The sequence below is a fragment of the Echinops telfairi genome, unplaced genomic scaffold, assembly GCF_000313985.2.
Source record: "Echinops telfairi isolate 266 unplaced genomic scaffold, ASM31398v2 ScPeMD7_10;HRSCAF=50, whole genome shotgun sequence".
In the NCBI taxonomy this organism is placed as follows: domain Eukaryota; kingdom Metazoa; phylum Chordata; class Mammalia; order Afrosoricida; family Tenrecidae; genus Echinops; species Echinops telfairi.
In genome coordinates, this window is record NW_022103907.1 from 5530584 (window position 1) to 5553378 (window position 22795).

The 22795-nt window shown below is 36.2% G+C and overlaps 1 protein-coding gene across 1 annotated transcript in view; it reads left to right on the forward strand.

Annotated features, from left to right (window-relative positions):
- The window catches only part of BIRC6 (baculoviral IAP repeat containing 6), a 203808-nt gene that overhangs the window by 50640 nt on the left and 130373 nt on the right, over positions 1-22795 (forward strand). The window contains exons 23-34 of the mRNA XM_045287023.1: positions 1097-1243; positions 8331-8518; positions 9416-9748; positions 9981-10080; positions 12557-12771; positions 12922-13130; positions 13454-13800; positions 14565-14784; positions 15290-15423; positions 16146-16283; positions 17872-17999; positions 20303-20434. Of these exons, the coding sequence (XP_045142958.1) occupies positions 1097-1243; positions 8331-8518; positions 9416-9748; positions 9981-10080; positions 12557-12771; positions 12922-13130; positions 13454-13800; positions 14565-14784; positions 15290-15423; positions 16146-16283; positions 17872-17999; positions 20303-20434 (2291 nt within the window). The remainder of the gene's footprint in view (positions 1-1096; positions 1244-8330; positions 8519-9415; positions 9749-9980; positions 10081-12556; positions 12772-12921; positions 13131-13453; positions 13801-14564; positions 14785-15289; positions 15424-16145; positions 16284-17871; positions 18000-20302; positions 20435-22795) is intronic.

Here is a 22795-nt window from a genome sequence, read left to right on the forward strand (position 1 = left end):
TTATTCTTAAATACAAACCCCTACCTAATGTGTAATAAAAAGAAAAGAAAATCTCTTTTTATTCTTTCCTTAAATTTTATCCCATCATCTTGGAAGCATTTTTTTTTTTTACCCCTTATGATCAGTTTCCTCTTATTAGTACCTTCAAAGTCTCAATTGGACTTTAAAAAACAAACATGCCCAGTTCTAGTTAAATCTACTTGTGTTGTTTCTTGTTTGCTACTTTGTCTTCTCTGCAACAGAATGTGAGCTTCATGAAGACTGGACCTTATTCTTTTACTGCTGTTTCCACCATGTCCTCTGTTGACCAAGTGTTTATAAATACTTACTAAACAACAGAAGCGTCATACCTAATGGTGAACAAGATGATGACGGCATTAGTTTTGTAGATCAGCCGTTCAGATGTTGGCGACAGTTCCTTCCCATTCTTTTCAAAACGTTTCACTTTTTGTTTTTCTTTTAAAGAATTCTGTTCGGAATAGTGCTAAAGCCAGGAAATTGAGAAGATTATGAGAACAGCCCATCTCCCTTCAAACCATGTACACAATCACTGTTAACTTTTTTGTGGGTGGCTTGGATTTAATTGTTCACACAGTGGACAATATTTTTCAATTTTTTTCTTTTTTTTAACAACCTTGTATGCTAACTTATAAATACTTATGTAATTAAAGTAATATACTTCATTCTCAGAAATTGTTAATGTATATAGGAACTGAAAAGAAATATGTATAGATAATATTTGTAATTTTTTAGTCCTGTATTAGTGTCTTGTTTGATACGTTTGACATATAGACTATATTTAATGGTTATTGAATAGAAGTTTCTGTTTGCTAGAAAACTAGTGATATTTCTTGTTAATATAAATAGCCCCCTAAGTAGCTATTTTGAAGCTATGCTTTTTGTAGCAAGCAAATGAGTATGTTGTGTTTTATGAGTTTTCCTATTTATCCACTGTTGAGTTATTGTGTAATGGTTGTGGATCTATAAGAGCACTCTAATTATTCTTTGAAAAACAGCTCTACTTCTCAGTATCACATTATTGTCTTTTAAAGGTTATCTCTACAAGTGATAATGTTTGGTTTTCTTTCTGGTTTAGGAAATGGGAAGGTCAGTAATTGCACAGCTGCTGAGGGTAGTTTTACATCTCTCACTGGACTGCTGGAAGTTGAACCCCTACACTTCACTTGTGTGTCAACTAGTGATGGAACCAGAATAGAAAGGGATGATGCAAGTACGTTTACTGGTATATACCTTCTTTTCTTATACACCTCATGACTTTCTTTTATTATGCATACACCTAGTGTAAAATGATAAAAAATATTAAAATATCAGTTTGTAATAAACAAATTTCTTTGCTAATATCGTACGTAGAAAATTATTTATGAGCAAGATCTTTGAGGAAAAATCCTAAGTAGTTTTCTGAATTTTCTAAATCAATTTATCGTGTTTGCTTGATTTCTTTTTCTACATGCCAGGGCACTAGCTTAATTCCCTTTGCTTTTATGAGTTTTAATTTTTAAAAGTTCTTTAATTTCGAAAATTTCAAAAATAACGGAAAGAGTAAGGTGACTCCATATTTTCATTACCCAGCTTTTAACAGTTATCACTGACTGACAGTCCTGAGCATACATTTACCGTAATTGTGGAAGCATTCCATGATAGAAAGCTGAACTTACAGAAAATTCTTACTAATAAATTGGACTCTAAAGAGTGCTCATAAAATTATACATCTAGACTTTAAAGAAGGAAGCATTCTTTCATATGACCCTCCCATTAAAACCAGCTTTTTGTATTTACGGGGAAAGCTTGTGCATATATCATCTATTACCTCAGTAGCACACCTGGCCCCAACTACTGCTGTAGAGAGATTACTATTAAAAGTTAGTTCAAAGTCCCAACTAAACCTGTGATTTTAAGGTGTTGGAAAATGACTGTAGTCTCGGTATCCTATTGGCTATTTTTTGAAACATGTTGATTGTGAAATGTAATAAACAGAAGGCAGCAATTACACAGGTCAGCAATTTTATCACAAAACAGAATATCTGTATAGCAATTTCTTTGTCTAAACACAACATGTCCAGCACTCTAAAAAGTATCCTAATGCCTCTTTTATTAACTATCTTGTCCCTCACTGTCTTCAAGAGGTAAACATCAGTCTAACGTTCAAAGTAATCCCTTGATTATTGTGGTTCTTGGTTTAACCTCTTAATGCATTCTTGAACACTGTGGTTAGGTATGAAACCACTTGCTTTTGAGTTGATTTCAACTCAGCAAATCCTGTATGTGTCAGAGTTGTGTTGTGCTTGGTAGAATTTTCAGTGGCTGGTTTTTCAGAAGTAGATCGCTAGGCCTTCTAAGGTACCTCTGGGTGGACACAAAACCCATTAGCCTTTTAATTAGCCGTTAGGTATGTTAATATTTGTAACACCAGTGGTAAGGACTAGAAAAAATCATGTACATATTTACTTGGGGAGGAGATCTGCCTTCTCATTCACATTAGGATTGTGAACTGTACCCACATTGTGACATATGGAGACTTGAGTCTTTTTTATTAATCTTTGGAATTTTATTTTATGGATAAAGCATATTTGTTGATCTGTTCCTTGATTGTTAATAGTCATTCTATTTTGAAGCTTTTCGTTTTAATGGATATGTTTTTCATTTGCTATTAATCTAAGATATTCGCCATGTATTCGCCATGGGTTTAGGTTATTCATATGCCCAGTGTTAGTATTTAATGTTAAAGAACTACATTTAACATTTTTTTCATATTACAGATTACTTTGTTGTTGTTGTTGCTATTTTCTACTTAAATTGCCTTGAGTTCAAAAAGCCCTATTAATTCTGTAGTACTTGTTTGGAGTTGTAGAGAGGTACTTTTTTTTTTTTTTTTAAACAGATAATCCATGGGTGCTTAAAACTATTTAGTAAATAAATTGATGTGTATTCTCATTCTTAGGGAGCTTCAAAAAGTTCTTGGAACAGTGTAACTTATGACAAAACAATAATGTTTTGTGAATTATGGAGGGCTCATGAGGGAGGGGCAGTGGTGAGGGAGGGGGAAAATGGACAGCTGATATTAGGGGCTAGAGTTGACGGCAAATGTCTTGAGAATGATGAGGGCAGCGAATGTACATATGTGCCTGACACAATGTATGTATGTATGGATTGTGATAAGTATTGTACGAGCCCCCAATAAAATAATTTTTAAAAAAGTTCTTGGAAAAGGGAATTGAAAGGGAATGTATTTTCTCATGAATTTTTTTAAATTTCCACCTAAATTCCTGATTATTTAATCTAATAATAATAATTATTATTATTTTGAAGTACTTTTAGTTGTAAGCATTCTTGGTGGCACTATGGGTGAAGAATAGAGCTGCTGACAAAACGGTTGGTGGTTCAAACACACCAGCCACTCGTAGAGAGAAAAGAAAGGAGGCTGTTTGCTCCGGTGATGATGTAGTCTTTGAAACGCTAAGCAACAGTTTGCTTCTGTCCTGTAAGATTGTTATGAGTTGGAATTGATTTTATGGTTGGTTTAGTTTGTTTGGCTGTGTATGATATGTTAAAATATTGTCATCATGGATTTGTTTATTTTGGTTTCATATTTTTACTTAAAATGTTTTGAGTCTTGCTTACAAATTCAAAATGATTGTAGCTATACCTTTTGTCATTTTGTATTATCTCTTTATCTTTGTGGTTACTGTTTCTCATAAGATCTGCCTTGATGCTTCTAAGTGTACCTTTCTTTTTCTATTTGTTGGTATGTTTTTCCAATGTGGCAATATCAGTGAAACTGGGTTTTAGAGAATCTGTATATCTTATCCCTGGGCCCTCACTTGCCACAGGACTGAGCCCAGGTCAAAAACTTATGTGTCTACCCTTGGAGGTGATTCATTACTCCCACTCTGATGTCATTGAACCCCTCTATCATGAAGTTGTATATTACAGAATTGTTTTTTGCTTGAGAAATGTTTGATTTTTAAAAATGTTCAATTTTTAACATTTTGTGTGGCTTGTTTGACATTTACATAGCAAGTTAATTTCCCCTTCAACAGTTTCTACAGATAGGCTCTCAGAACCACTGGAAATCCCTGTAGGATAGCAGTACTCTTTGGCCTTACGTGGCTGATTGGTCCCAGGAGCAATCATATCTATATACCTCACGGCTCTCATTGTTTACTCTAGGGTCCTGTCTCTATTGTTTGGGTGAAAGGTGATTTGGAGGAATAGGTTCAGTTCTAGGCTTGAAAGGTGTCTAAAGGTCATAGTCTCCAGGTTTTACCAGTTTTTATCAGACAAGTAATTCTGGCTTTTTTTTATGATTTATGAATGTTTTGGGGTTTTCTTTACTATGAGTTTTGCTCTACATTTTTCTACTGTGTTGTGCAGAACCTTTTATTGTGGTCCCAACCAGAGCAGTTGGTAGGGATAGCTGGCACCATCTAGTTCATCTTGTGGAGGTTGGGGGTTCATGTGTTGTATTAATCTTACTCAGGACTAATTCTTCCTATCCCCCTTTGACTTTCTTCATGCTTCTTTGTTCTCAAAGATCAGAGAACAGCATCTGCAGCTTAGATGTTGCTTATTCACCGTGGTAGGACATAGAGCATTAGCGTTGTCTCTGTGAGCTGTTATGTCAGTTGACCTCAATGTTCCCCGAGACTATGGTTGTAATCCCCAGGCCCAGCAGCTTATTCCCTGAAGGAGTATGGTTATGATTAAAATTTTTTTTCATAACTGTACTTGTATATGACATCCCAGGATGCTGCAAATAGTTTGTAGAAAAGTAAAATGAAAATATACTGGAATTTTTTCATGAACTTTTGAAGCTCTCATACCTATTTGTGTCACTCTTATTTTTCTAGGATATATGAGTGTACGTAGTTCTGGCTTGCTGAATGTTAAGTTATTTCTATTACTGATTTTTTAAGGAACTGTTTTCACAGTGGTCGTACTATTTGTGTTATCCTGCCAGCAATGTGTGATAGTTCCAGTCTCTCACAGCCTCACCACTACTGATTTTCTGGGCTTTTAATCATTGCTGTTATTGCTGGTGTGAGATGAAACCTGATGATGGCTAATGATCATGCACATCTTTTTATGCTTCTTTGGCTGTCTTGAATGTTGTCTTGGTGAAATTTCTGTTAATGCCCTCTGTCAAGGTTTTGAACTTTTCTATACATTTTAGTGAATCCTTTGTTTGATAGGCTGTTGTCAAAATATTTCCCTGCCTGTAAGTTCTCACCCTATTGTTTGGAGAAATCTTTTATTATAAATGTGTTTAAGTTTTAGAAGGTCCTACTCATCTAACCTTCTGCTGTATGTTACTTTTTTTTTTTTCTTTTTTAACATTTTATTAGGGGCTCATACAACTGTTATCCCAATCCATACACACATCAATTGTGTAAAGCACATTTGTACATCGTTTCTCAAAACATTTTCTCTCCATTTAAACCCCCGACATTAGGTCCTCATTTTTCCCCTCCCTCCCCGCTCCCCCCTCCCGCATGAGCCCTTGATAGTTTATACATGGGTATTTTGTCATATCTTGCCCTGTCCGACTTCTCCCTTCATCCACTTTTCGGTTGTCTGTCCCCCAGGGAGGAGGTCACACACAGTTCCATGTAATCGGTTCCCTCTTTCCTACCCCTTCTCCCTTTACCCTCCCTGTTTTGCCACTCACACCACTGGTCCTATAGGGCTCATCCGTCCTGGATTCCCTGTATTTTCAGTTCCCATCTGTACCAGTGTACCTCCTCTGGTCCAGCCAGTCTTGCGAGATAGAATTCGAGTCATGGTAGTGGGAGCGGGGAGGAAACCTTTAGGAACTAGAGGAAGGTTGTATTTCTGATCATTGTTACATCGCACCCTGACTGGCTCATCTCCTCCCTGAGACCCCTCTGCAAGGGGATCTCCAGTGGCCTACTAATGGGCTTTGGATCTCCACTCCGCACTCCCCCCATCATTCACTATGGTAAGATTTTTTGTTCTGATGATGCCTTACACCTGATCCCTTCGACACCTCGTGGTTGCATAGGCTGGTGTGCTTCTTCCATGTGGGCTTTGTTGCTTCTGAGCTAGATGGCCGCTTGATTACCTTCAAGCCTTTAAGACCCCAGACGCTATACTTTTTGATAGCCGGGCACCATCAGCTTTCTTTACCACATTTGCTTATGCACCCATTTGTCTTCAGTGTATGTTACTTTTTAATTGTGTTCCTTAAACTCTATTCCATAAATTAGGGCCTCTAAAATTGCCCCCACAACTCACTGCCATAAAGTCAATTCTGACTCATAGAGACCATATAATACAGGGTAGAACTGCCCCTGAGGATTTCCAAGACTGCAGTTTTGTTACAGGAGTAGAAAGCCTTGTCTGGCTGGTGGATTCAAACTGCTAACCTTGATAGGAGCCCGAAGTGTAACCACTACACCACGAGGGGTCCTTAATAATGAAATGTATAAAAATACAGCGTTAGAGAACCCAAATGGGAGAACACATTCAGCACATCTTAAACTGAAAGAACTTAGGGAAAAAAAATCAAGGCTCAAGTCTCAATATATGAAAGATTCTTTTGGCAAAATATTGAATGATATAGGAAACAAACATCAACAAAGATGAGAAGGATAAACCTAGTCATTGTATCGAAAAGAACTGGTTAACATTCAACGATTTAAAGAAGTCTAACTGCACTGAAAGCTTTAGCCAAATACAAGACTCCAGGAATTGATGAAATAACCATTGAAATGTTTCAGCAAGCTGATGAAGCACTGGAAGCACTCGCTCATCTGTACCAAGAAATTTGAAAGAGAGCTATTTGGTCAAATTGACCGGGAAAAAAACCATATTTGGATCAGTTCTAAAGAAAGGTGACCCAACAAAATGCTCAAACTATAGAACAGTGTTATTGATATCACATGCAAGCAATATTTTGCTGAAGATCATCCAACAATGGTTGCAGCAGTACATTAACCGGGAGCTACCAGAGGTAGCATTTAACTATGGTGCTGATGAAGAATATTGAAAATACTAAGAGCCGCCAGATGAACAAACTGATCTTGCCTCGGAAGATGTGCAGCCAGAATGCTCCTAGAGGCAAAGATGGTGAGACTTCATCTCATATACTTTGGACATGTTATATAAGGAGACTGGTCTCTCTGCAAAAGGACGTCATGTTTGGCAGAGTGGAAGAGCAGAGAGAAAGAGGAAGGTCCTTGAGGAGATGTGTTGACACAGAAGAACAAATTCGTATAAACGATAAGGGAATTTTTCTATATACTCTTTCTGAAACCCCCTGGTACAGATTGCCTGGATTTGAATTCACTATTTGTGAACAAATTGCTTCACTTTCCTGAGATATGATTTCATTATTTATTTGGCTACAACTACAAGGTCAGCAGTTCAACCCATTAGCTGCTCTGCAGGGAAAAAAATGGAACTGTTCACTCCTATAAAGGTTACAGTCTTGGAAGCCCTATATAGGATCACTGTGAGTTGGAATTGATAAGATGGGTGGCATTGAGTGAGTATATGTGCCTTTGCAAAATTTGCATTAGTTGATACTAGGTGACAAATTCTTTGCAGATTGCCTTGTAAATGCCTCTGCCTTCGCGCCGCCTGTCCTTCTGAGCCCAGATTTACTATGAGCTTTACAGGTTACCTACTTTGAGCCAATCTCTACTTCATCAACTGAAAACGAGGAGGATCCGTATCTGACTCTTAGGGTTGCTCATTTATTGAATGCATTAATTTATTAAGACTGTGCCACATGGTAATGTATATTCCTAGCAGCAATCCTTTGCCCATATAACCTGTATAGCACAGGTCAGTATTGCTCTCATAAATATCCACAGTTTCAGAAACCGTGTGTATAGGATCATTATGAGTTGGCAGTAGACATGTTTTGGTTTGGTGTCCTTAAGTGATATTCATCTCATATTGAAGGTTTTAGGTAGGGAGCTTGGGCTGTAGAGTTATTGTTACAAGAAAACTTAGGAAATGAAATTACAGTTGATTTCTTATGCTCTAATTGTATATTAGCTTATTTGCATTTTGAATGACTAGTAGATTTAAATATTTCTTCTGAGAATCTGAAGTAAAAATTCTACTGTCTAACTTATCTTTGATTTAGAAATAATTTGTAGCTATTGAAGAATTTAATGTTATCAAATACTTTTATCATTTAGATTTTTCTATTTATAAATTTGTTGCCTGTCTTTTGAACTGAAAATTAACTTAAAATTCACTGGCAAGATAATGTACTTGGAGTAAGTTTCTGCATAAGCCCCTTCTTCATCCTGGCTTTCTCTTTCCTTGTCTTATACCAGTGAGTTCCTTCGGGGTTACTCCTGCAGTAGGTGGACTACCATCTGGGACAGTTGGGGAAGCCTCGACAGCTCTGAGTTCAGCAGCCCAGGTAGCTTTGCAGTCTCTCTCTCATGCAATGGCTTCAGCCGAGCAACAGCTACAGGTGCTGCAAGAGAAACAGCAGCAGCTTTTGAAGCTTCAGCAACAGGTTGGAGACTATTTGGCTCTTAGATGTTCATGCTGTCTCTAAACTTCAAAAGCTGAAAAAGTACTGTAACAATGACCATTTTCATAAACGAAAATAGGGTGACCAATCTGAACTAATCAGTTTCGACAAACACGAGGTAAAGTCTTTGTGATACATTTAAATTTGAAAATTATATAAATGAACTTTGATTCATACTTGAAGGAGTAGAGTTGATATTTTTTAACTGCTTAAATACTCTGGATCAAACACTGCTATTTCCAATAGAGTGTGAGAGTTGGACAGACATTTAAAAGACCAATTAAATTAATACAACTTAAAATTTAATGATAATGAGAGATGTTTTAGAGAATTTTGGAGGGTCCAAATTCAAGCTATGCCAATTCCAGGTGGAGTTAGCATGAGTTAGGTTGTTAGTATTTGTTTTGTTTTTTAGCAGAACTTGCTTCTTTATTTACTTTTGACAGTTCTGCCTTCTTTTTACCTTTGGTTGGAAGAAAGTCTTAGTTGTCAAATATTGAGGAACGTTTATTCAATGAAGCATATAGAACAAAGAAATGCTTGACTTATGTTGGCTCTAGATTGATTTAATTTCATCTGTATCTCATTAGGCTCCAATTAATCATTATCATCTTCATAATATATACTCATGTAGTAGTCCACATTGTTTAGATCAGTGGTTCTCAACCTTCCTAATGCTGTCACCCTTTAATACAGTTCCTCATGTTATGGTGACCCCCAACCATCAGAAATAATGTGTTTTCTGATCGTCTTAGGTGACCCCTGTGAAAGGGTTGTTTGACCACCCCCCACCTTTGGGGGTCGCGACCCACAGGTTGAGAACCACTGGTTTAGATAGTCAGGACTAGTCTATACATGTTGCCTTTACTTCTTTTACAGAAAGCAAAGCTGGAAGCCAAGTTACATCAGACAACAGCTGCAGCGGCTGCTGTAGCATCAGCAGCATCTGCAGCCTCAGCAGTAGCTCCCATTCACAACTCTGTGCCTTCCAACCCAGTCGCCGCCCCTGGATTCTTCATTCACCCATCTGATGTTATTCCACCCACTCCAAAAACAACACCACTGTTTATGACTCCTCCACTCACCCCACCCAACGAAGCCATGTCCGTGGTGCTTAATGCAGAACTTGCACAGCTTTTCCCAGGCTCCGTCATCGACCCCCCTGCAGTCAATCTTGCTGCACATAACAAAAATTCTAACAAGGCTAGAATGGTAAATTCTTGTGTTTTAAATAGATGTTGACATTGACATTTCAAACTACTTTGATGTATACTCTTTAACTTTAGAATACAAGATTTTATTTTACAAACTTGGTATATCATACTAAATTATTTTCTTTTAGAAAACATTTTGTTTACTAATTTGGCAATATGTTTAGTAGTTTTTATATACAGAGGGTAATATCAATATAGAATTATACTCTCTCCTTTTTTTTCTGTTCTAGAATTCACTTGGGTCTGGTCTGGCCCTTGCAATTTCTCACGCTTCACATTTTCTTCAGCCTCCACCTCATCAATCTATTATTATAGAGCGAATGCACTCAGGTAATGCTAATTTTCTCAAAATATTTTTAATGTTTAGTGAGCAAATGCTTTGAAGACTTGATATTTTACCATTTGATATCTTCTTTGCAAATCAGTTACATCTCTTCTTGGGTATAGACATTCTACCAAGAATGAATATTATATAGGTCAAGAGCTATCTTTTCACCAAGCTGAAGGAAAAAATTCTGTTGAGTGTATCCACTAATCCTTTTGAAACAGGTGATTTGATCTGAACCTGCATTTTATTTGTTGAAATGTGATTGGTATAAATAACTGCCTTCAGTGTAGCTGCTCAGTTATAACATTAGTTTATTTGCTCAAGGAAATGCTCCCAAGATAATTCTGATAGCGGAATGATTTCCTGACAGTAATAGGCAGAAATACGGCTTGCCATAAAGCTATGTGACTAAGAGTAATAATCTTTAAGTGTCTCTGGATAGAATATACATTTTATCTAAGATTATACTGTGCATATAGGCTAGAGATCTGTGATTGGGATAGGTGATTTCAGTTGATTGAGCCTTTACAAATAGCTGCCATTGAGTTGGTCCATAACTCAGGGTTCCCCCATAGCCTGATTGGGCCATGGTGATTCAGGCCTTTTTTTTCTTAATAAACAAGAGGCGTTTCTTCCATAGAGTCTACCAATTGTTAGTCATGGCCTTGAGTAGCACTAGAATTCAACAAATTCTGTAGGTGTGTTTCTTAGTTACCTACTGTTACTATAACAAAATACCATGTAGTTATAACTGTATTTGTCAAAGTGTGGAGTCCTAGTGGCATAGTGATTTTGTACCACCTGCCACTGGGCAGGGAAAGCATGAAGAGTTATGCTGTCTACTCCCATAGAGTTACAGTCTTGGTAACTCATCCAGAAGGCTTGCTGTCAGTCAGAATTAACTCAGTGGCATTGAGTTCTTTTCTTAGAGTGTATTTACCATAGTAATATACTTAGCAGTTGTATTTTTTGTGAAAGGTGCTGATAAGGTTTATTAGCATTTTGCACCCTAACATAATGAGTAATAAGAAAAATTAAATAATTGATGTGTATTGTTTCACTACTTGAACTATCGTTTTAACCATTAAAAAAAAAGTTCCAACATTGATTGGAGTAATGATTGTTCCATTTTCTTGATATGATTGAACTATTGAATTGTATGATATGTGGACTATGAGCTAATAAAACTGTAAAAAGTAACAATAAAAATTAAAAAGAAGTTATACAAGGATTCAGAAAAATCAAACACCCTGTCATTGAGTCACTTCTGATTCATAACAAACTATACAAGTTTCCTAGACTGTAAATGCTTGTTAGACGGCCTCACCTTTCCCCAGCGGTGTGGCTGGTGAATTTGACCAGCTGACCTTGTGCTTAGCAGCTGAACGCTTATCTCAGGGCTCTTTTAAACCAGGCTTAAGTACACAAAAGTAAAATGATATAATCTGATATAATTAGTGCATCTTGCTGTGAGATTAAAAATAAATGACTGCATTGAAAGAACGGATTTAATTTTTTTATACTAAGATTTTGTATGAAGCATATACAATTAATTACTACCTTCACACTAATACTCTTACTCTGGCATATTTATAAGTCTTGGTATTTAAAACTAATGTAGATTGAGGCCTTATAAGGTCTCTGAAAGACCAAGACCCATCTGTAGGCAACTGGACACCCCCCTTAAAGAAGGGTCTCAGGGAGGAGACGAGCTAGTCAGGGTGCAGTGTAGCACCAATGAAACATACAGCTTTCCTCTAGTTCCTAAATGCGTCCTCCCCTCAACTATCATGATCTCGATTCTACCTTACAAATCTGGCTAGACCAGAGGGTGTACACCGATACAAATACAAACTGGAAACACAGGTAATCCAGGACAGATGATCCCCTCAGGACCAGTGCTGAGAGTGGAGATACCGGGAGGATGGAGGGGAAGGTGGGGTACAAAGGGGAAACTGATTACAAGGATCTATATATAGCCTCCTCCCTGGGGGATGGACAACAGAAAAGTGGGTGAAGGGAGATGTCGGACAGTGTAAGATATGATGAAATAATAAGTTATAAATTATCAAGAGTTGGTTAATGAGGGAGGGGGGAAAGGGAGGGAAGGGTGGGGGGGCGTGGCGGAATGAGCTCATACCAAGGGCTCAAGTAGAAAGCATATGTTTTGAGAATGATGAGGGCAATGAATGTACAAATGTGCTTGACACGATGGATGTATGTATGGATTGTGATAAAGAGTTGTACGAGCCCCCAATAAAATAATTTTAAAAAACATCCACAGTGACCCCCCACCAAAAAAAAAAAACACCTCTGAAAATGCTTGATAATGACATAGTCTTGTGTTTTTCCTCTTATTTGTTTATAATTTTGTAAATTGATCTTTTAAGATACATACTCAAAAGTTTTAGAGTTAATTGAGTGAGGATTTTTTTGGTCAACTGTTGTGATGTTTCTCTTCTTTCTCTCATTTATTAGGAGCAAGAAGATTTGTGACCTTAGATTTTGGTAGACCTATACTCTTAACAGATGTGTTGATCCCCACTTGTGGAGATTTGGCCTCCTTGTCAATTGATATTTGGACATTAGGAGAAGAGGTGGATGGAAGACGATTGGTAGTGGCCACAGATATCAGCACCCATTCACTAATTCTACATGACTTAATACCGCCTCCCGTGTGCAGATTCATGAAGGTAAAGAACTTCAGGAAAGTGGGTTAATGTACATTGTATATGCTGCTGACATGATATTAAAACTATTCAGGCATAATATATGTATCTTAAAAAATTTGTTGAGAGTTTTATTCTAGCAATTGTGTGTGTCTTTATAATAATTTATTTCAGATCACTGTCATTGGACGTTATGGAAGCACAAATGCCAGAGCAAAAATCCCACTAGGCTTTTACTATGGCCATACCTATATCTTGCCATGGGAGAGTGAACTGAAGTTAATGCATGATCCTCTAAGGGGAGAAGGGGAATCTGCCAGCCAGCCAGAAATTGACCAGCATTTAGCTATGATGGTTGCTCTGCAAGAGGATATACAGTGCAGGTTAGTGGAAAATCACAAATGCAATTTAATATCATTGAAACCCTATATTCTAGTCAATGTTTTGCATATAATTCTATCAAGAAGTGACTTTTAATTGATGTAAGGAGTAGAAGGATGTAGGACACTAGCTTTACAATAATGTTTAATGAAAATATGTTTATAGAATTTGCCTCTTTTACAATAGTACTTAATTTCCAACTGATTAATGATTTTTAAGGGTTGTATGTTAATATGTTTTAGAGTTCATTCATAGTGTTTAATTTTACGTGTCTATCAAGGGAAGATTCTGGGAATTATTTTGTGCATTTATTTTTTACTTTTAGGTATAACTTAGCTTGTCATCGACTAGAGACTCTTTTGCAAAGTATTGATCTTCCTCCTCTCAACAGTGCTAACAATGCACAGTACTTTTTGCGAAAGCCAGATAAGGCAGTCGAAGAAGACAGTAGAGTTTTTTCTGCCTATCAGGATTGTATTCAGCTACAGCTTCAACTAAATTTGGCTCATAATGCAGTTCAGAGGCTCAAAGTAGCTCTAGGTGCAAGTCGGAAGATGTTGAGTGAAACATCAGATCCAAAAGATTTCATTCAGACGTCTTCCACAGAACAGTTACGTACAATCATCAGATATTTATTGGATACTTTGCTCAGCCTTCTGCATTCTTCCAATGGTTTGTATTTAGCTTAAGTACTTAATAAGATTGGGAATATATTTAATGTGATTTTTGTTGCATGCTTTAGGCTTTATATTATCTGGGCACTGTTAATTTGGATATCTTTTGTAATGTAAATATTTACTAAATGTGTGCGTAGGTTAACCCGTGTTTTTTCTTCCGTATTTCTCATCTTAAATGAATTTTTATTTCTTTTCTTGCATTTTTTATATTAGCGTATGCATAATTTTTTTCCCTGTAAAGTAATATTATTTAACAGATGAACAATGAAAATGTCTCACAAATTGCTAACCTAATCTAGCTGTTCTTTTTTTTTTTTAAAGTCAATTTCTGATCATGAGAAAATACACACACACACACACATACATACATATATACTCAATAGCCATCTAACGTGTGTATCTGTTACTCTAATGAAAAGAAATAATCTCTTGCTAAAAATGACTATTTTCTATTGCATTAGCAATTTGAGACAATTTTTCCTTTTACCATTAAACAAGACATTAATAGCAGAAATATAAGAAAAGAAATATCAAAAATCCATTTAAGAAGAAACAATATTGACTTAAATGCCAACTCTTCTCCTCCCCAACTATTTAATAATTACGTTTCTGTATATGACTTAATAAACATATAGTAAAATAAACATAATATATTTGAATATGCTAATTATTGGTAAAGAAGAAAGCCTGCCATTGGTGATTTTTCTATTGTACCATGCCTTTAAATTGGAAATTTTACTGTTTTCTTTCTTGTAATAGGACACTCTGTTCCTGCAGTTTTGCAGAGCACATTTCATGCCCAGGCCTGTGAAGAGCTCTTTAAACACTTGTGCATCAGTGGAACCCCAAAGATACGGTTACATACCGGTCTTCTACTTGTTCAACTATGTGGGGGTGAAAGATGGTGGGGTCAATTTCTTTCTAATGTTCTTCAGGAATTATACAATTCAGAGCAGCTTCTCATCTTTCCACAGGATAGGTAAGTCAGAAAATATTAGCGTTATTTGCTAATAGTGATTTGTATGTCTTAGATTTTGATGGATGGATTTTTGAAATCTTGCTTAGGGTGGATACTGACTGTGAAACACCTAGTAAGGGCAGTAGTGTTGTGTGAAGCTTAGCACAGTGTTACTAGACTACATTCCTTAGTCGTTTCATTTAACCTGGGGAGTTTATAGATGTGTTACCAATTCACTCTTAGCAAGTGATGCTATTTGTAAGTTAAATATAATTTTTTGAAACTAAGACTTACTTTTTTTAGCCATCTCTACATTTCTGAATTCTTATGACTAAAGTTAGAAACAACAAGTAGCTAGAAAAGTAGTTTTGAGACCACACCACCAGATGTAAAACTTGTTTACCCAACCTGAAAAAAAAAATCCAGTCATTATGTTAATAAATTTCATTGTGAATTATATTTTAAATCGCTCTGTTAAACTGGTGGTTACTGGTTATTTAGTTTTTATCTTTTTTTCTTTTTTAAGGGTCTTCATGTTACTTTCATGCATTGGTCAAAGATCACTTAGTAATAGTGGCGTATTAGAAAGCCTACTTAATCTCCTGGATAATTTATTGTCACCTCTTCAGCCACAGCTACCCATGCATAGGAGGACAGAAGGTATTTAAAACAACGATCTTTAATGAAGACGTTAAATGCCTGTGTAGTACTTTTATAAAATACCTACTCTAATATTATTTTAATATTAATTACTTAATATTTCATAATTTTTTGTGATGTAGGCATTTTTAAGGGCGCCTAGCTGTCCTTCATGTTATCTACTTAAAATTTTCAGATATTTGTTGTTTTAAAAAACTATTTTTTGTATTGTATGTAGTTTGAACTAGAAAATTGTTGTATTACAATTTTTTTACTACTATAATTGAAGATAAACTATTACATTAGTTTACCCGTAAAAAGAGTTGGTGTGTAGGTTAGTAATGAGGGGTTTATTTGATATAAAAATTATTATATGTATGAAACATTGCAATGTAATTTAATGCCATATGGAGAATATGCTGAGAATTTGATATTTCAAATGTCAGTGAGTCTGTGCATCAGCGTCTTATACCTTATTTTCAAGTTTATGAATTATCAGTTGGTTTTGAACTGTATTTAAGAACTTGTTACAATATCTGCAGGGTATTCTTCTTTGATCAGATTTACTCTGCCAGTATTTTTGTGGAAAAGACTTCTCGTTTGGTGGCTTATTATGAGGAAACATTAGTGTTCGTAATTATGTTGTTTTAGCATTATAAAATGTTTCCTTTCATAGTTATGAAAATAACATACACCAGTGTTATTAGTACTTTCATAGTATATTTTCCTTTGCTCTTACGTAGGAGTATTAGATATTCCCATGATCAGTTGGGTTGTTATGCTGGTGTCCAGATTGCTGGATTATGTGGCAACAGTTGAAGATGAAGCAGCAGCGGCCAAGAAACCTTTGAATGGTAAAGACAGGGAGAGGTGTCTGACAGGTATCCGAAGTTTATACTAACGCCTTGGTGGGGATAGTAAGAATGACTGCACAGTTGTTCCAGAACTGACTATTGACCTGGAGAGTCCAGCTGTATGTAATTTATGGAAAATCTGAATTAACTGCTCCAGGAATCTTTAAGGGCATTATTTATTTATTTTTTTTTGGGGGGGTGGGGGGGGAGAAACTGACAACAACTTTGTCTTGACATGATTTTGGTTCTAAGTATAATCATGTCTTTCACAAGGTTGTTTTCCCCACGGTCATTTAACTACTAAAAAACAACATAGAGAAAGATGGGAGAGGGAAATTTGTGAAAGTTCTGCAATTTTTTATTGTGTCAATAAGCTGTGTATTTTTGTGTATCATTATGCCCACCTAGTTGTAATTCACTAAAATGACCATTAATTTAGATAAAGAAATCTCCATACTTTCCCAGTTATAGTAATTTTCTGAGTTTTGTTTCTATATGGACCGGAACCTTTGAGATTTTTAAAAATTAAAGGACATCAAGTAGGAAACTTTTTCCTGCTTTTTTATCTTCCCAATTAGCAATTTAATAAATGATGACTAAATCAAATTTATAAATGGAGCAATTTATCAGCATCACCACCACCCCAATGGGATTCTGCATATTTTCCCATTTCACATAAAAGAAAAAATCCCTGTGAGATGTTATATTATGTTTAGAAGATGGTGGCAAAGTCTTCTTACAGGAAGTCTGATTTCTCTTGAATTATTTTTATAAATATTACATAGTTATGGTCAGAGTATTGAAGTGTAAGCTTATACAGATTAGATATAGAATTCGAATTAACCACAAGGGGACTTCAAATAGTTTATGGAAATTTTCATTTTCTGTTCGAACATTTTTTTCTATGAACACATCTTTGAAATCTTTGAACACATATTTAAAAGACTTGAAAATATTTGAAATCTTGGTGTTCATTTATATTTTCCAGATATAACATACTGGTGGAAGATTTTTTTATTTTTAGGGCTTAGAGATTTTTAATTAAGATTTGACAAATGGAGGGTAATGCATAACATGTTTTTAGATTAAGCCAACATGAACAAATAATTAGAAGTGGGTAGAATCAGACTTAACAGTCTCATTTTTGCACTTATAATCTTCATAGAATGCAACATGAGACCAGGGACAGCTAAATGCCAGCGTGTTTGAAATGTACTAGCTTACTTAAGTCATTCAAATAAATGATTGATTGTATTTTTTTTCTTTAGTCCTTGCCAAAGGTTAGTTTGAATTAGTATTTGTTGTTGCTTAGAGTTAGTGATATTTCGAAAATGGTATTGTGCAAAGATTAAGCCATTAGGGAGGGTGGTCACTATTACTGTGAAGGAAAGATTACCCACAAGAAAAGCCTGGTCCTAAGTCATTTAAGTTCTCTCTCAGACCAGTGGCTGTTGCTTACTAGGGTTCATGTCTCCTGATAGTTCTTTTTTAATGATTTCCTTAAAGTTGCATTGTCGTAATTGACCTATTTATAGTTTAGCATTTTCTGGATGTGAGAGGTATTTTAAAATCTCACATAGCAGAACTGCTCATAATATTGTTGTTCACCGTACAGGCAATCAGTGGAGTTTTATTAACAATAGTCTGCATACTCAGAGCTGGAATCGGTCTTCCAAAGGTGGAAGCAGCCTTGATAGATTATATTCCAGAAAAATCAGAAAGCAGCTTGTTCATCATAAACAGGTAATTGTCAAGATATTATTTATTTTAACATCTGCGGGTATTGTTTGGAAGTTACATGAGATACATTTATCATCAAATCTAAGATAGGACATTCCACAAAGTATTTACGTACCTTGGGAAAATATCCTTATCACTTTTGTCACTGAGTTTCCCTATTTGTAAAATGGTGACAGTGTGTAGCTTACCAATTTTGTAGATGTTGTTTACGTGGTTTATCTTGTTCGATCTTGATGACTACTATTCTAAAAGATGACTGTATCAAAAGGCCACTGTGCCTGTGTTTTTCCTCATCTAATCCATGCTGTTGGTAGAGAGCTGTTCTTAAATACAAACCTGACTGTACTCACGCCCTTTTAAAACATCCTTAGTGGCGTTTAGTTGACTTTTGGATGAAAGTCAAACACCTTAATAACACTTTTAACATATCCATGATTTACCCATGACTCACCTTTCAGGCAATTTTGGAATTCTTTTACCTGGCTAACTAACCTAACTTGGTTTTGTGCCTTCAATCCTATCAATTCTTAAGCAAGGACTTTCCTGATTTTTAAATTAGGGCAGTCCTTCTGCTTTCTTCCACTCATAATTTTTCTCTTGGAGAGATCCTCTGACCTTGTTTTCTCTGGTGTTGTGAGTTCCATGTTATGCTGCTGACCACAGTATCAGTAGTTTGAAACCACTAGTAGCTCCTAAGGAGAAAGGCTTTCTACTCCCCTCAAGATTTACAGTCTCAGAAACCCATGGACAGTTCTATACTATCCTACAGTTTGTTATGAGTCAGAATCAAGTTGATGGCAGTGAGTTCAGTTGTTCAGTTTTGTATATCTCACTGTATAGAAATGATTTTTGAAGTATTGTGTTAGGAATTACATAATATTTAGTCCTTTGATTGGGCCTCGAATCAAAGTACTCCCTCAGCACGAGAACACTTTGTTCTACCAATCCGGCATTCTGTGATGCTCACCTTCCTGACACGATTGCTGAAGACAAAATGGGTGCATAAGCAAATGTGGTGAAGAAAGCTGATGGTGCCCAGCTATCCAAAGAGATTGCGTCTGGGGTCTTAAAGGCTTGAAGATAAACAAGCGACCATCTAGCTGAGAAGCAGCAAAACCCACATGGAAGAAGCACATCAGCCTGTGTGATTACGAGGTGTCGATGGGATCCGGTATCAGGCATCTCTAAGACCCAGAACAAAATTATACCCACGGTGAATAGGGGGAGGGCCATAGAGTGGAGACCCAATGCCCATCTGTAGACAGTTGGACATCCCCTCAAAGAGGGGTCACAGGGTAGAGATGAGCCAGTCAGGGTGCAGTATAGCACCGATGAAACACACAACTTCCCCCAAGTCCTTGGTGCTTCCTTCCCCCCACTATCATGACCTCAATTCTACCTTACAAATTGGATTAGACCAGAGTATGCACACTGCTAAGAGCCCGCTACACAGGGAATCCAGGGTGGGTAAACCCCTCAGGACCAACAAGAAGAGTATAGATAGCAGGAGGATTAGGGGAGGGTGAGGGGAGAAAGTGGGAATCGATTGCAAGGATCAACCCAGACCCCCCCTCTCAGGGCGATGAATAATGAAAAAGTGGGTGAGGGGCGACAGAGGACGATGTAAGATAAGGAAATAATAATCTATAACTTAATCAAGGTTCATGAGGGGGGCAGGAAGGGGGAAGAAGTGGGGAGCTGATATCGGGCTCAAGTGGGAAGAGAATGCTTTGAAAATGATGGCAGCATATGTGTAATTGTGCTTGACACACTGGATGAATGTAAGGATTGTGATAGGAGATGTAAGAGCCCCCAATAAAAGTATTTTTAAAGTATTTTAAATAAAGGACTATAAAGTATATAGTCCTTTGTGTTTGACTTTGCTCAAAATAATGTTTTTCAGACTCATCTGTGAAACTTAGTGCATCGAATTTCAATTACAGCCATAGAGACAATTCTGACTACAGAGAGCCTGGTCAGACTGGTTAGAACTGGGCCTCTGAATTTCTGAGACTGATTTTTTACAGGAATAGAACGGGTGTCTCCCGCAGAGCCGGTGGTGGTTTCACACTACTGGCTGCGCACGTAGCACCCCAGTGTGTCACCACTCTGCCACCAGCGCTTGTCTCCTGAGTTTGAATGAGTGTCATGGTTTACTTTTTATTTTTTAACGTAGGTTAAGTTTTGTTCTGTTTTTTTTTATGAGGTATCACAGAATCAGCCCAAATTTTTGTATGTTTTCAGGAAATTCTCATTTTTATATAATAATTGGTTAATATCTTTTATTAACTTTTTAAATTTTTAAGCAACTTAACTTACTAAAAGCTAAACAGAAGGCGTTGGTAGAACAGATGGAAAAAGAAAAAACACAAAGTAACAAAGGATCGTCATATAAACTTCTGGTGGAACAAGCAAAACTAAAGCAGGCGACATCAAAGGTATGCTCTCTACTTTGTAATGTACTTAGCTCAGGAAAATCACTTTATCTTTTAGGGTTTTGTGTGATGAGAGTCCTTATGTACTTCTGTCTTTAATAATAATAATATTCTGCTCATAAACAGAAAAATCATGCTACTTCACAGACTTTTTGGGTGAGGGAGGGAGAAGGTAGCTTTTCAGGCGAAGTAATAATACAATAATGTGTACTCTAAATACCCTTCTAATACTTGTTCTTGAAATTGGAATATGCTCCAGTAAATTGAACACAAATGAGTCAATGAAATGTATAATGTGTTACTGTGTTACTGATTATTCTGTACATTACTTTCATAATACCACAATATATAGGATGTTTGTAAGAATATATTCTTAAAAATAAAATTAATATGTGAAGCGAACATTTTAGCATCCTCTTTTAATCCCTTAGTGAAGTTCTTAGAGGAAGTTTGGGGATAGATTAGAAGAGACACATGTTTTACATCCAATTATGCTCAAAAGACTCAAGTATAAAATGTTCTTTTTAAATAAAACTAAAATTCAATTAATTAAAAAATAAGCATTTAAAAGTTTAGGAGTGTAACAGTATAAGTACAAGTCTAGTTTGTGTATTGTCTTTTATAAATATAAAATTATCTCTCCAGATTTTTCCCCTGAAATACATTTCTTTGTTGAGATTATTTACAGCAAAGGATATACCAATTCAACAGTTTCTACCTGTATAGTTTAGTGACATGGATGATAAAATTTTCTGCAGTTTTTCCTCCCTCATTACTACAAGCTCACCGCCCCCTAAGGTTTATGCTTCGTTTTGTAAGTTTTTATTGTCAATTTGCTGTCACGTTGATCGTTTTTGAAAGAGCAATAAGCTCGAGGCAGTTGTTGTTTTTTTATACGGGAGGGTAAACAGCTATTATGTTTTAAGGTGATTTCAGGGAATATTTTTGGTTTAAGGTACAAAGATTATCTCAGGCCAATAGTTTCTGTGGTTTATCCACCATCTATGGTTTTACAAAGTCTAGAGTTCATGATAATTTGAAAAGTTTTACACAGTTTCCCCTTTTGACCAGTATTCTTAAATGGACTCTTTTATCAAAATGTTCAGTAATGGTAGCCAAGCAACAAAAACTTATTTTGGACTTATGGCAAAGGAAGCAGTTGTTCATGGAAGTTGTTAGTCACACATCCTCGTACTTCTAACAGCCCTTCCTCTGTTTTTCCACCTAACCAGAGACCAAGTGTTGTGCCTTGACGGGCACCTTGCAACATTTTAATCTCTGGGCATTATACAACGAAATAGAAGGAAGAACAGAAGCACTACACATGTTATTAGGGAAGTTAACTGAGCTATCCTGTGAAATCATCACCCAAAACATCCAAACCAAATCTCATAGGATGGTTGGTTGTACATAGAGTTGCAGCTCTTTTTTTATCATCATAAATATCTATCACATTTTGGGGGGAGAGTGTACAGCATAATGACGGCAATTATAATAATCTGCTGTGCAGTTTTACTTGTCTTTTCATTCCAGTGTCCTTTTTGGCTTATGTCATTCCTACTGATTTGAGTACTATACCATTGCGTATGTATGTCCTACCTTTTTGTTTATCCATTAGTCTTGTTGGGCATAGAGGTGGTTTCTACCTTTGGCTGTTGTGAACAGTGCTAGGGCGAGCATGTGTTATACAGGTCTCCGCTTGACTCTTTACTCTCAAGTCTTTGGTATTTACACTCAGGAGTGGAATTGCTGGACCATATTTTAATTGTGGTTTTTTTTGCATGAGAAATGGCCACAATATTGTCCACAATGTCTTGCTACCATTTTGCATTCCTATCAGAAATATAAACGGGTATCTATTTCTCTATATTTCACTAATGTTTTTCTTTTTTTAGTACCCATCAAAGTGGGAGTGAAATGTTATCTTTGTGTTTCAGACTTGCATCTCTGGTGGCTAATCATGCTAAGCATCTTTTTATGGGTTTAGTAGCCATTTGAATGTCTTTAGTGAAATATCTTCAAATATTTGCTCATTTATGATTTCTCGTTGGTCTCTTTTTTAACTATTCCAGCTCTCTTTATTTTGCTTGTTACAGTCTAATCAGATATTTTTGAAGATATTCTTTCAGCTTGTCTTTTCACTTTTTTCTTTGGTAAAATCTTTTAATGAACACATTTCAACATTTTTATGAGAGAACCATTTACTATTTTTGTCTTTTACTACGTGTGCCTTTGTTATCCATTTAGATAATCCATTGTTGAAAGTTAAACCTGTCATTGTTTCTACTGCTTGTTGTTCGAGAGAATTTTGTGGTTGTAAATGCACATTGAGGTCTTTTTTTTTTTAACATTTTATTAGGGGCT